The sequence below is a fragment of the Diadema antillarum genome, unplaced genomic scaffold (genome assembly GCF_040938485.1).
Source record: "Diadema antillarum isolate AM-2024a unplaced genomic scaffold, OU_Dant_1.0 seq00000139_RagTag, whole genome shotgun sequence".
NCBI classification, from domain to species: Eukaryota; Metazoa; Echinodermata; class Echinoidea; order Diadematoida; family Diadematidae; genus Diadema; species Diadema antillarum.
In genome coordinates, this window is record NW_027271216.1 from 242,356 (window position 1) to 258,283 (window position 15,928).

At 40.7% G+C, this 15,928-nt stretch overlaps 1 protein-coding gene across 1 annotated transcript in view; it reads right to left on the reverse strand.

The window, feature by feature from the left end:
• The window catches only part of LOC139727652 (diacylglycerol kinase delta-like), a 262,979-nt gene that overhangs the window by 17,263 nt on the left and 229,788 nt on the right, over positions 1-15,928 (reverse strand). Inside the window, exons 6-13 of the mRNA XM_071638631.1 lie at positions 15,153-15,285; positions 12,436-12,545; positions 11,786-11,911; positions 10,767-11,029; positions 10,096-10,204; positions 2,536-2,675; positions 1,333-1,572; positions 457-556 (exon numbers count right to left, since the gene is read on the reverse strand). Of these exons, the coding sequence (XP_071494732.1) occupies positions 457-556; positions 1,333-1,572; positions 2,536-2,675; positions 10,096-10,204; positions 10,767-11,029; positions 11,786-11,911; positions 12,436-12,545; positions 15,153-15,285 (1,221 nt within the window). The remainder of the gene's footprint in view (positions 1-456; positions 557-1,332; positions 1,573-2,535; positions 2,676-10,095; positions 10,205-10,766; positions 11,030-11,785; positions 11,912-12,435; positions 12,546-15,152; positions 15,286-15,928) is intronic.

Consider the following 15,928-nt stretch of genomic DNA (forward strand, 5'->3'; position numbering starts at 1 on the left):
CTACAAACTTTCATGTGCCTCCGTAAAGACAGATCAGAACCGTCAAAGACTACTCACGGAGGATCGTATGTTTATGCTAACCTCCACCTGTCTTTGGACTGATGAATATTACTCTGTGATCTAGGAAAAAAAAATGGCTTCAAGACTTTCCTTTGAGGTCACTGTTCTAAAGTTTCTCATTCAATGAACAGCTGGCAGGAAATACTTTTCAGATAAATAGTTTATGAGTTGAAACATTGCAACAGTTCTGACCTATAACACTCTCAGTTGATTGATAAAGCATCACGCTGCCTGCCAAGCAGAAGGGCCCTAAGGCTTGACATTGTAAACTTGCTAAGGCCCTTCTGCCGGGCAAGCGACGATCATTCTGTTCAAGAATAAGAAACTACATCTCTTCTCACCAGTCGTTTTGTTACTTTGATTTCTTATGATGCCAAGTACAGGGTGAAAACTCACCTTCTCTTTCATAATCTGTGCATCTCCCGAGTGTGAGCCTCCTTCTTCGTAGGCCTGACCAATCTTCTCCACAAAATCCTTCACGGTCTCACACAACACCCTGTGTATCAAACAAATGATAAACAAAAATAATAAAAATTAAAGTGTATATAATTGGAATTCCTTCAATGTAGTCTCATTTGTTTCAACTATACATTTTCTCCATCATTTTTTCCCCACAAATCGTTAACCATCTTCCATAACACTCTGTACATAAGTTATAACACAAGTACAAAAAAAACCTCACCAATGCATAACATTGCAAATCCTACTGACATTTGGCGCTAACACAAATTTACATGTGTGGGACTGTGTAGATCAGTGACTTGTCACCCATTAACAGTGACAACTGCATGTGCAAATAGAATTGAAATGCCGATCAGTGTAAGGTACATAACTCTTGATGACAGTAATTATGAATACCTATTACCTGGTACAACTGCAAGTAAACTGTAATCACTGACCAATCAACTCTCACATGACCACTGAACGAAAACACATTGGAAAAAAAGCCTCACATTTAGCTTTGGTGGAGTACAATCATAGCAATGACTATTGAATATAGTTTTCATGACAAGAAGAACAGTACTGCAAACATCTATACTGATCCACTACTTGTATTCTAGAAAAATCTCATGACTCATGAATGCTATTTTAAGAATCTGTTTAAATTACTTGATGATGAAACAACACTCGACAGTCCCGACAACATGATACAAATGTAAATAATATGTCTCTGATTTGCCCCTCAGTGCATTGTTTCTTATTCCATCACAATCACACCACAAAACTCCCTCTGCTGCAAGGGCGGTGGGAGGGGAAACTGCTGCTACTCACTTTGCGGACGAGATGACCTCCGTGTTCTCGTCTGAGTGGAGGATCTTGGCGAGATGCGTCGCCACGGAGTCCTCGTACTTCATGATCATCTCCTTCTCCCTGTGACCCTCGCTCTCCCCCTCCATCCCGCCCTCCTCCGCCGCCTCCCGCTCACTCTCCAGCTTGTTGTCCCCTTCCCCTGTACCCCTGGAGGGGCCCGCGGAATGCTCAATGGGTATCTCCTTGGTCCAAATACTCCACCTGGATGGGAAGACGGACGATAGGAAAAAGACGGAGAGAAAGAAAGGGAAGACGGACAGACAGACAGAGAGTCAGACAGGTATACAGTGAGACAGAGATAGTAAGAGATAGACAAAGTGAAAGAGAGAGAGGTAGAAAGACAGATAGATAGAGATAGAAAGAAATAAGACAGGCAGATGGATAGATAGATAGATAGATACAAAGAAAGAAAGAAAGAAAGAAAGAAAGATAGATAGATAGATAGATAGATAGATAGATAGATAGATAGATAGATAGATAGAAAGATAGATAGATAGATAGATGACAATAGAGAGTGAGAGAGGGTTGCATTACACATCTATGGGAAACCAACACTGTCTTCAACAAAGTAATGTCAACAAAGCATACCCTTCTCAATCAGTGGGCCACAACGTTGGTCAAAAATGAAATAAGAAAGATTGATGTGTGATCTAACTGGGTCTTAATAGAAATTTGAAGAAACCAAAGTGGGCCTCAGGTTGAAAGAGGTTGACAAGTACAGCACGAAGTAGTAACTGTAATGTGTTGCTATGAGAGAATGGTGGTTACTTCGGAAAAATATAGCTGTTCCAATAGTACCTTTAACAATGTCTCTATGTGAAGCTTAAGGAAATCCATATGATACAAAAATATCTGTCTCTGACCATCTGTGTGACTTCCAACCTCATTAATTAGACAGTTTCCATACTTTCCTTTTTTCCTCCCAAAGTCCTGCATGAGGACTTGCTAGTATCATGCATCTCTGGGGATCTGATAAATTTCATGGTACTAAGAATATGAAACATATACACAACTATAACATACACTGCTGGCGAAGAGACTGATGCTTTCCATATAAAAGACATACACTTAGGAATCAAACAACAAGATTCTACAAAAAGTTTTCTGCTCTGGCCATTGAAGGCATCGTTGCTATGGCGACCGTTTCCAAAGAGTTAGTCTCACCTGTCCAGCATTTTCGTGCTAGCTATCTCTAACTTCTCCAGGATCATCTGCAGATTAGTATCATCATCGCAGGCCGTGCCCCACCCTAGCACACGGGCCAGATCATTGCCTGTGCCCAGTGGAAGAACACCGATGCGGCACTGCAAACAGAGAGAGAGAAACACAAGAACAGATTATATCTCACAAGTTAACTGGAAGATGAACAGAAAATAGAAAAACACGCAGTGCGGACAGGATGAGAGAGGGTGTGGATTGTGAAAATAGAGCAAAAGAGTGTGGTAAGTCATTGCATTCTTGTCATGAGCATCAGTAGGGAATGCTTAGAGGGAAAGAAAGATGCGGTAATAAGAAATGGTGACGTACAAAACATCACTTCCTTTAGCCAACAGAAAGATAAATAATTGGCAGAGAATTGAAAGATACAAAGGAAAAAGACAGCGTTAGGAGGAGCATGAGGGAAAACACTAGGAGCAGAGGGAAAAAATTCATCTATGCAAACAGGATAAACTTATAATGAGGATAGAAATCTTTACAATATGTGAAAGATGAAATCATCTTCTGGGAAATACAGAAAGAGTGATAGATAGATAGATAGATAGATAGATAGATAGATAGATAGATAGATAGATAGATAGATAGATAGATAGATAGACAGACAGACAGACAGACAGACAGACAGACAGACAGACAGGTAGATAGATAGATAGATAGATAGATAGATAGATAGATAGATAGATAGATAGATAGATAGATCCTCAAGATTACTGTCTGGAATTCAGAGTGATTTTTAAGTGGACGAGGGAATGTAGGAACAGACGATTTAAACACGTTGACTGATTGACAGAATGTAACATAGTTAAGGGACAGGAAGCAATATGATAGACAGAACGTACATGTCATCAATGTGATGAAATATCATCTTTTGGATGTAAAAAAAATACCAATGAGTATTTAAACTCATGAAGACAATTGTAGATACACTGTGTTAGACAGATGGATTGATTAAGATGATTATATCTCGACCGCACATCTGAAGGAATATAGGGAGCATTGTAAGACCCATTTTGTAAAACCGTCTGAGTGACAGTTGTTTGGCCGACGGAAGTACCAACTTCCCATCTGTGCTTGATATTAACAATTACAGATGCACATCTGGGGAATTGAGTTTGCATACCGCAGCCTAGCTCCAGACACAAATTACGTTCAGTAAGTGCAGTAGACAGTTCACTGCTGGTGTGTCTGAGAGAATTAGTCTGCATTCCACAGACCCATTGCAAATGGTTCATGTAGAGAGCCAGGTCCTATTTTTAGACCAGTCCTTCAGTCTGCGCCCAGCAGGTGCAAACTATTCATTGCCACTGTAAATCTACATTGTATGTCTGCAGCGATGTCAATGGCATTTCTTAAATCAGTGAGTACTCCCCGAAGAGGTTAAACAGGAAAAACTCTTTATGGATTTCCGGACAGGAGGGGGAACTGGACCGGAATCAAGGAAGGGTGGGGGGGGGGGGGGGGGGTATGGATGTTGAGGGGGAGGGGTTGGAGCCTTATTGTATGGCTGAAAAAAGCACTAGGATTTCTTATTGGGTTCAAAATGAGGGCAGCATTGATTAATTCAAGGTTTAGGCTGAAGGGCTATGTCTGCCCGCTGTTGGAGTGGGAAGGACCAAGGCTGTAGCCAAGGCCACTGTGCATCATAACCGCTGAGGTCACAGCTGTTTTGGGGGCTCACTACTAATTGGACAACCAATATTCTCTACTTCAAAACACGGCTTGGGATGAACAGAAGGCTAAATGGAAGCACAATGATACACCAGCACTACAGGGCCATTCTCATCATTTCATTCTTTTCCTATTCCAATGTTTCAATTCCCTATTCCAATATCCCTGTTTGTATTCCAATTTCAATTCTAATTCCTGTTTGCATTCCAATTCAAATTCCCTATTCTAATATCCCTGTTCCAATATCCCTGTTCACATTTCACAGGAACCTCCATCCTTTCATCTTTATAGCAATGGGATAACTCCCCATGAGCTGACTTTGCAAACTGGCTTGTTTTACAGTGTGCCTGAGTGTGCATCATGATTTTCTAGTGCATCATGATTTTCTAGTTGTCCTTTTTCTTAAAAGACATCAAGGACACGTCTACATTGGAAGTTTGGATCACTAATGGACAGAAATATGTAAATATGGCATGCATTGTCAACACCTTCACACAAAAGCTCACAACGCATGGTATGCTTTTAGATATGAAAAATGGAAATGCTTGGCATAATCTTGAGTGGTTCATGATTATATATACCTCCATCAGTGTGTTGTATTTTATCAGAGCAGTGTGGGAAACAAAGGGCTGCCCACATACTTCACAAAGCTTAAGAGAAGAACCACCATACAACTTCCCTTCTAACAACAGCAATATATTCCTGAATAGTAGTGCAAGAAATGGACGTTCAGATCTTCACCATCAATGCCATCAATATGCGTAAGATAGATATGTACTCTAAGCTTGTCATGCTAATGGAGATAAAATAATTTTGCAAATATGATTAATGAAACATTAATACAAAGTACAAACTATGGCAAAAACCTCCACGTAATCATGATTTAATCTCTTAGAGCTAACAAGTAAATGCAAGACAGCTAATAGACAACAGTTGCTCCACATTCTCAATAAAGTTCCTACATCTCCACACTTAATCAACTTTTGGCCTCGTCCAGGCGCACCCACGCATATGGAAGAAACTCGGTTATTTGATTACCCCCTACTAAATAGCCAATATAAATGGGAACTAATTAGATTCAATCACAATGATAAAGCCAGGGACGACTCCCTTGCACTAATTAGGCTCCCCCCAACCCCCCTTGCTGGCTGGTTGGCTGCTTGCATGCTGCGAACCACCGCAAACTCCACGTTAGTAATAATCGAATTGCGCGCATTGTGCAAGACGAACCGGTAAGTGCACTCCCAGCAGGGAGGGAGACCGTTGTCTGCCTGGCAGTAAGTGACTTCCGCTGGTTCTCTTGTCTAATTACTTTCTGTCCCTCCCTTCAAAAGAACTTTGATTCTGTTCTTGATGCTGAGATGTGGTATATGATGTAATTTTGGCTGTTACAACACATATGACCTTGGAGTGACCTTTGCAAACCTTTACCAATTCTAATCTGTTTCTTTGTCTATCTCATTTCAATCAATATATACATACTACTACTACTACTACAACTACTAATGCTAATAATGATAATGCCCTACCAGTATGAGAAATGAGAAATGAGAAATACTGTTATATCCCCTCCCCAAAATCGCACTTTGTTGTGGAACTGTGCTCTACAACTTTATTAAACAATGATGATGATGATGATGATGATGATGATGATGATGATGATGATGATCATCATCATCATCATCATCATCATCATCATCATCATCATCATCATCATCATCATCATAATAATAATAATAATAATGATAATGATAGAGTCTGTTAATGCACCATATCTGTCACCCAGTGGCACTCTTGGTGCAAAAAGGTACATAAGACCTCCTCTCACATTGCTTCATTTGGAAAGAGCCACAATTGAACGAAAACACACCGTTAACTCTTAACGTGCCATGGTCGCCGAACGGCGACCTTAGTCCTGACGTGCCATGGTCGCCGATCGGCGACTAAAAAGAGCGTGAAAAACATTGGTCATTTAAGTTCGTGTGGTACCATAATTTGTCACACCAAGAAACTGCCACTAATATGTACTGGTAGCTGATTAGCATAGCCATTGTTTCCGCTAAAAATATGAGTATACTTACATAGGAAAATTTTGAGTAAATACATGTTTTTGCAGCTAGATGTATTTTTTTCGCGTCGGGAAAATCTGCAGTGAGCGCATCCTCTGCGAGCTGTGCATAGACCTAAATTCTCATTGATAAACCACGCGTGTGTATGCTACTTAATCTGCGTGTGTTGTCTATGCATTTCCACTCGCATTGTTCTGCTTGGGTGCTCTCCAGCGGGAGCGGCTTTCATTTTGTCCCTCAAAGTGGGTCAAGCTTTCGTTCATCGGTCAAGTCTTTCATCCTTTTGTCTTGATGAACTTCACTAATCATCCTCATGCTAGGATATACGAAGGAAGAACACGCTTTTGTTCTTGTCTATGCACATGTATAGTAGACGGAAAGTAGACCTGTAAACAAAGGCCTGCCGATTTCAATAGAGTGCACCCGCCTGCAGTCCGCATAGACAAAAGAAGGATTAGTCGGTGCTTCCTTCTCAAGTGGACAAAAGACACTATTCCAGGACCCGGGATTTACTTTATTGTTTCAAATACAAGATCTGGGACTAAAGGACTCAGATTGGGGAATTAATTACCGAGGCAAAAAAAGAAATTGAAAAGACAAATTGAACTGCCAATATCTTTGTAATTATACAACTCTAGAAGACAATTTTGTTATCATTCAAAAGAGGAGATGTAGCTCTAAAACTTTCTCACAGAGTCAAGGGAGCGTTCTATTGAAGAAAAACCACGAATGACTCTTCCTTTCCATACTACACAAAAATTTCTAACAATTTTTTGATGATATCAATTATTTCTGCAATATTTCAGGTTGAGATAGATATTACACCAAACTGACTGCATGGCACGAAAGACCAATTGTTTCTTGATATATGTTGTGTAGACCTCAATTCAAAACAGTCATTAGTTTCAAAGATATGGCAGTTTTAAATTACATTGCCACTAAAGTTTGCGAACTTTCTGGCGTTGAGTAAAAACGTCTGGCACGTTAGGGGTTTTGGGTCTGGCACATTAAGAGTTAATAGAACAAAAATGCTTATACACTGTACATGTATAGTTATATCGTTATGTGTATCTGCCTATCCATCAGTCCACATCTTATCCATTTATGTATTTGCATTTCTCTCTGTCTAGCTCTCATTTTCTTTACTTCAATCAATCTATCTGTTTATCAATCAAATTAGTCTAAGACTTTTATCTTTCTCTCAGTAAAATTTAATCATTTTGTAATTGAGTTTGCACTTGAAAAGAGAACCTCCATATCATGTGACAAATCAATCAGTTTATTACCCAAGACTATACCTCGCTACCACATGAGAAATGATCACAATCTTATTTGGTTTAAATAAATGGAAAAGCACATATTTTTACAATGCATGGAACTGCTTCACTGCTTTGAGGCTTCACAGTTGAGAACTGATATGTGCTTTAGCATGGTGGTGCTGTCTCCCCAAAATTTTACTCCCAAAATTTACATTTTCATTTTTTTCTACCCTTGATTTATTCCAGTCATCATGAGACAAAAATCTTGAAGTTCTCAATGCATTCATGATGCACTCTAAACAATCATTAATGTGTACATGTTTTATCATAACATATAGAAAGCAAACATTTTAAGCCATTTGGTTTGGGAAATCATGATTATTTGCTTTGATGATCCAGTTTTCATTGCAGATCTCAGTCAATGTTTAGTTTGTGACGGTTATCACCATTAGCCCAGATTGTCTTTGATTAAATAAACCACACCTGTATTATTTTGCACCCCCTTTCTGCCCTACACATGGCAAAACAATCACATATTGGTGGCCTCTGATCATTATCAACACATTTCTGATTCCGCTTGGCATATCTGGAGCGCATGGAGTACAACCCAATCACCTAGGGCTATCATTCCCTTGGCCGCGATCTGACCAAATCACCAAAGCAACCCCCCTCCCCTCAACGCCTCCCCTCCCAGCTCATACGGGAGGTGAGGTGCACTCTCGCAGTTTAATGAGAAAGCCATCTTAGAATGCATCATCCCTTTCGGGGGGGGGGGGGGGGGGGGGGGGGCGGAGGTGGCAAAAGAAGCCCAGAGCGTCTTCCGGTGGAGGTAGCCTAGTAATCTACTTTACATCCACTGATGAAGCATTTCATTAGATTAGAATGCGGCTAACTGGTATCGGTGTACTGCACATTAGCATACACTGTTTATCAAATGTGCGACACTCAGAAGAGCTGGAAAGGATTTTGTTTGAAGCAATGAGGAGCGTTGTAAGGAAGAAACAGGGTGTATACAATGTAGGTGTGGTCAACTCCACCCTAAACCTACACCAAAAACCTCTTTTGGCCCCTCTTTTGGGGAATAAAAATGAAACCTCTATGCAAGTTATACATGCAATGTCCTTAATCACTCCTCAGTATCAACTTTTGCAAAACCTTGCATCTACTTGTATCAACACCAGTCTAAAATTACATAATTGGGTTACAATGTACGTCAACTTATGATGACTTACTGTACACTGCAAGAATAATATGTATGAAATAATATTCCTTTCCATATTTGCAATATAAAAAAATTCATTATTTTTATTCATCTATTTTTTATTCATTTTATTATCATCACAGATATTTTTCTCTGCAAAATGTCAGGGGGGCCAGGAGAGTGTATCCTTAGGGATTTCTTGGCAAATTGATGAAGCTGGCAGCTCTAATAAACTTTGTTGCATGCCAGGTGGAGAGGGTCAGGTAAAGAGGGGCTCGAGTTGCGAATCGTCATGTAGATTTATTCTTTAAGCATTCACTGACATCTCTTGTGAGTTAATGTATGTAGACACACACACACACACACACACACACACACACACACACACACACACACACACACACACACACACACACACACGTTAATTACTTTTTCTGTCCCCCTCCCACACTGACAAGTTAGAAGGGCAACTCAATGTTGACATTATCTTCGCTGGCATCAAGATGTCATCTTAGGTGGCGCTGTCCACTTTAGTTGTGCCTAGTGCAAGCGTCCAATAACGTCAACGCAACTTAAGAATTGAGCTGTCACATGCGAGAGTTTTTGAGTTAGTGAAGGCGCAAGAGTCACTACACTTTCCCCTGCACAGCACGGACCAATAAAAGTGAGAGGAGATGGGGACGCATCGGCATCCTCTCCTAACTCGGGAGGGAAATTGGTCATGCTGTCCTTTTCTCTACTTTATATTTCTCTCTTTTTTTTCCCATTTAGGCGTGGGGTTTGATGGATGGGCTGGCGACACTGCGACACACCGTCTTCAATCACCTGTTATCACCAAATCCTCTGACCTGACGATTTCCCTCAGTCGGATTCCGCCCCTACCCTCCCCCTCCCCCCAAATACCCAACACACCTTCAAGTTGACTTTAACAAGATCTCTCTGCCATGCAAAAACTCCAAGAAGAGGCAAGGAAAAGTGTGTGGAATTGTTTTACTCTTTCTGTTTTTTCTCTAAAGGCCATTTTATTTGTTTTTTGTTTTAGCTGTGTGACAATTGTTGAAAGACCATCTCATATACTATTTCGCACATAGCCTACAGGACAAATTAGGCAACGTTCACACTGAAGAAATCTTCCAAAAGAAACACCTGTTTATGGTTTTATGATTAACTGTACAAAAGGTGTTTTGGGCATCCCCAGCAATGGCAGAAATCCAAGGACACTACATACATGTAACAAAGGAAAAAAAACCCACAAATAAACAATTTTAGAGGGAAAAAAAATCAGAAAGGAGATAAATGGAGATGTTACCTGCTTGTGAAGATCCATCTTGTCGATTTCGGACAGCACCCACCCTATGCTGCCATCACCGCCACACACCAGGATGCGGAATGTATCGAAGTTTTGGAATAATCTCAGCCTGTAGAGGGCGAAAACAAAAAGATGAGAGAAATGAAATGGCCATGCCCCGTAGACTGGATAATGAAGGATAATGAAGGATGGTGTCTACACCCAAGGTCTAGTAACCATTAGCCATGGAGTTTGACCTTTTCATTCATATCCTTCCGACAGCACTGTAGTACATGATATACCAGTGGGCACTCCCAACAGAAGATATGGCTAGAAACTGACATTTTAGCATCTGTTTGGTAAAAATTTGACAGTTTGCATAGAGGGATTTTACCCACAAATCTAGCAAATGCCCCTACACCTAATGCAGTATGCCCAGGCCAAGTACAATCAACAAAATCCCTTGAGGGAGGTTCTAAAATCATGTAAGCAAGATATGAGGAGATGGGATATGCAGAGAAAGGATTATAATAATGGTAATGATAATAAATTAAATTTTTATCTCCCTTAATACAAGGTTTCTAAGAGCCTGAGAGTTAAATGAATGAACCAAAACATGCTGGCTTTTGCACAATTTGGGGGAGGAAGCGTAAAAATGGCACCATTAGCGTCGTTATCAATATTGTCATTACCCTATATGCGGGCCGTCGTTCATGAGATCGAACACCTGAGCTGGGCTGAGGAGCTGCTTGAAGCGGCGCAGGAACTTGACCCCCTGGTTGTCCCCGCTCTTGGAGTTGACGAAGACCAGGAGGGGGCTGCCACACCCGTTCTTGGAGGCCTGCCAGTAGCCGTCCGACGACATGGAGTTGAGGGCCGTCGGCGGGATGATGGAGAGCCGGCATTGGCCCAGGGGGCACTTGGCTGGGTAGTGGGCCTTGCAGTTGGTGTGGACCTGAAAGTCAGGAGGGAGAGGAAGGGGGGGGGGAGGAGGGGTGGAAGATTGAAAGTAGTTACTGTCAGCCATTGGAAGCAGAAGGGCACATGAGGCTCAATAATATCTGTGCCATTCTGGCTCAAAATCATGTAAGTTGGGGTTCTTGTGCTCCATAATAAAATCCATTAAATCTGTTAGCTCCTCCAAACCTTTTGCTTACAATCCTGTGCTTTATGAACGTAAAAAAGTAATACTCGTGCCATAATATCACATGACAAAGTTCATAATGTAATGTCAATAATTCTGTATCTCCAAAATGAAGAAAACATTTTGCTGTCTCTCAACAAGTCCTATTGGGATGAGATAGATAGCCATAGTTTGGACTGTTTTTATTGACTTGATTGATCTAACTTTCCTATGATCTACCAGTGGGTGGGGCCGCAAGGTCCACCCATGGGCGGAGCTTAATGATTCACTAATGAGTGGAGCCATAAGGTCCTCTCTTGGACAGAGCTTGATCCACTAATGGGTGGAGTATTATAGTCCTCCCATGGGTGGAGCTAAATGATCCACCAGTGGGTGGAGCCGTATGGTCCTCCCATGGGTGGAGCTTAATTATCAACAAATGGATAAATGGAGCCATGAGGTCATCAATGGGTGGAGCTTTAAAGCCCAGAAATGGGAAGAGTGACAGATTCAGAATTGAACTTAGAGTAATGAATGAATGAAATCCCAGAGTCATCGATGGGTGGAGTCCACGAACCCCAAACTCACCACTTCTCGGCACCAGAGACACCTCCAGTCCTGCAGACGGAGCACACTGCCACACGTCTTGTCGCACACGGCACATTTGGCGCTCACTGGCAGGTTGCCTTCCAGCCACTGGTGGGGCATGGCAATCTGTTGCCAGAGTAACAGAGACAAAAATGTAGGGATGGATAGAAAGCTCAAAATGACAACAATTTTCCACATCACAGCATGCTTTCATCCACTAAGATTAGCAATAGAATATCTGAAGACCTTGTCTACATCATAAATTCACTGAACAAATCACGCAGATCATATCACTACCTACAGTTGTATACACTATAATTTTATGTTTTTTATACTTTTGAGTTGATAATTATCATCACAATTTTTTTTCCATTACAGTTTGGATAATATAAGGAATTCACTAGCCTCCTACTCTTCATTTTCTTCATCATCATCATCATCATCTGAATCTTCACTCATACATAAATCTTAATCAGCATTTTCATTATTATCATCTTAGATTTAATCCTCAGCATCTTTATCATCATAATCAATCTGTCTTGTTTATTGCTTTCATAAGTCTTGTCATATAACAATGCATATCATGCTCAGTTTTCATGTTTACATGATTATTTGCTTGATGAAAGAAAAAAACACAGAGCAAAACTTACCGTTCCATCCTCCTCCTCTATGATGTCTTTCCCTATTGAAGACAAGGTGGTCCATTTGCAGTTGTTCATCGCTCGTACGGCACATCGTTTATGCGCTTTAAATTTACACACTGCAGGGGTGTGAATCGTAAGACAGAAGAACAAGGTTGTAAGAGTTACAGCTGTACACAGATTGGAAAACAGAATGACACGTGAGCTGCATTATGGGTAATCACTGTTTTCGAGGCATGATCCTGTTAGTATTAGAAGCTGATTTCCATTGCTACACATCAGCAGCAAGAAATCATTCTGTAACAATAATGAATGCAGAAAAGATGGATGGGTCAGGTATGAATTAAAGGCCAGTGTTCCACTCCACTCCATCACTCCACAACAATATACAGTAATTATTCAAAGAAATTCACTTTCCACTCTTTTTTGCAAAGCGTTTTCTGCATTTGATCAATTCTATGACAACCATAAGACTCCCACGTCTTTTGGAATCATTCTTTCAATCTTGAATTCTGACAACCTCCTTTCATATCTAGCTCTAACATTCTCACCCTCAACCTGTTGTTCTTGTTTTGTCTCACTGAAAGCTGGCCGCATCTCTCTCCCTCCGTTTCCCTCGCCTTCCTTTCCTTTTTGCTCTAAAACACATGATTTTCTGAGCTTCTGCAATCTCTTGGGAACAGTTCCAGTATTTTCTGTCAGCTCTAATACCATCTAATGTATATCCCCTTACCATTTTCTGGTTTTAAATAAAGAGTTTGAAAGCAAAAGCATATAAATACTACTTATTTCATTTTTGTAAGTATGGCCATCATCAAATAAAGAAATATAATACACTGTATCTTTTCAATGACACTGCACTTGTTATATTTACAAGAAATATTTTTGAAGATGTTATTAAAATGATCACATATATTTTGATCATTTTCATTGTTTCTTTTAGTGTAATTAATAACAAATTGAGAAAAATTAATATGTCCGTGTGTGCATTAAACTCCTTTCATACATATGACAGTGTATTGAAGACATCCTAAACATATGTAAAGAATGGGTGATTCTCAACAGGATTGGGGTGGTCTTGAGGGCTCAGCAAAGAATGCAAAGACGCCATCCTAAAGCTCTCTTCCACAGCACATTCCTTCAATATCTCATCAAGAAGCAGAAAAAGGAGGTGCGATGATTTCTCCGTCTACTCCTCCGGCCCATTCTAAGACCATAAACCTTCTTGAATGGGTTTCTCTCGCAACAAGTTAAAAGTTAACCTTGCCCACAGCTCAGAAGGAACCCAGTTCATAAAAGTAATTTCAGTGTACCTCTAGTGTAGGGGGGGGGGGTTGTCGATGGGGGGAAAAAAATCACACAACAAAAACGAGGACATAATTGTGATGAATCCGTCCCAAAAGAATTCTCTTTTGCTGATGTAGGACAAGCATCCATCTCCGTTTGACATACTCGCACTCTAGGGAGGAAAGGGAAGAGGCGAAAAATGCGTCACTTGACAACGCGACTCTTTGTCCATGGAACGCTGGATGCACGGAAGTAGACGTAAATCATGCCGACCGGGAGCGATTTATGCAACGGGAAACCGTATGGAGCATGCAGGACAAAACACAAATTCTTTGAAGGTTGTAAAGTGACGAGAGGCTTGAAGGCTTCTATTCACTGGAGAGGTTGAAGAGATAGGGCTTCGAGTATTTTTTCTTAACTCTGGAGTAATATGACTTTACTGACTGGATTTGAAGATATCACGAAAGTGGATTTAAAGTATGTGTCTCCAGAAAGAAAAGATGCCTCATTATCATGTGATCGGAAATTCACATTGTGAGTATTCGTAATCAATTTCAATGACTGATATGTCAATCTATATTTGAAGACACAATGTACAGTTATACCTTCTTTTTTCGGGAGTCAAAAGGGGTCTGAGCTTTTTTGCTATTCCTTTTTTCTGCACGATGATGAATGCAAATAATGCAAAACACTGTCTAACCGGCTATTTTATGAAACTGTATATACACTTTAATACTTCATGACACTTTTATCATGCACATGTATTTCTTACAAAATGATAAAATAATTGTGTAATGTAAACTTTGTACTTTGTTTCAATTTTTGTGGATGAATGGAAATGAATGTCAATTGAATTAAATTGAACGGAATATAATCTAATGCAAATTCAATCCAGATACAATGTATTTCTTTTCCAGGAAAAGGGTACATACGGAATGTACCTTTGTTCATTTCAGATGCAGAATCACATGCAATAATATCCAAACCAATTAGTTTGCTATCTACTCAGTTTTCATGGAGATGTTATGATTGCCTTTCCGATTTAAATAATCATCAAAACATTCACACCAAAACCATCACATGTCAACTCCTGTATCATAATCACCATTCCAGTAATTTTTTTTTTCACACCATTATCACGAACTTGAATAAAATCTTCACCCGTGGTTAACATGCTATCATGGCTCACATTCAACATCATCATCATCATCTTCATCATCATTATCATCATCATCATCATCATCACCATCATCATCATCATCATCTTCATCAGCATTATTATTATTGTTTTCATCGCAATTATCATCATCATCCTCATCATCAAACTAAAAACACATGTTGCGACCGCAACTATCCTAAAAATCGTCATCATTTACACATAGAGTTCCTTGCTCGCTGATGATCATTGCCGCGGCAACGGCAGCAAACGTTGTGCTCACCTTCACATGAAAGGCCGTGGGATGTTACCCCTGAGAGAGCCTCCCGACATACGTTGCAGTATGTGGGTCTAGCGTGAGAGCAGGCATACCAGTTGTGCATACCAGACAGCATGTCCCGCATGTGTTCACCAGCCTGTAGCAGCGAGAGGGAAGAGAAAAAAAAAGATAAGAATTGGATCAATAATGAACGTAGACAAAATACAATGAAGACGATACATCGCTGTGTCTATTAATGTGCACCGCAAATCTCTTTTCCTGCTCTTTTCTTTTTGAGGAGAGGTTGGCGGCAGGTGGAAAACTCAAAAGGGATGGGGGGAGATGACAGACGGAACAAGACAAAGAAAATAAACCCCCTAAACAGAAAATGAGAGATTGGAATTTTTACAGTTATGAAAAAGAAGAGAGCGATGATGTGCGAAGGTAAGAGAGGAGAGAGAGAGAGGAGAGAAAGAGAGAGAGAGAGAGATAGATACTAGGGATGGATGCCTGGTATGCATCTTAATTAAAAGAAAAATAAATCATGGCACATTCCATTGACTGGGAAAGGGAGATGGGGATGACATCCCCCCCCCCCCACCATGACGGTTGGTCGAGCCAGACTCGTTGGGCGCTTCTTGGCAATGTCGCATACAGCGTCCATCTCCCGCAGCCGAATGCCGCGGCACTGAATCCTCGGTGTATGTCACACCTGTTCTCCCTAGGACGCCATCACGCGTGATGTTGCCCCAGGCGTGCAACTGTATACGGTGCTAACGTGCGAGCTGGCAGTACGCTAT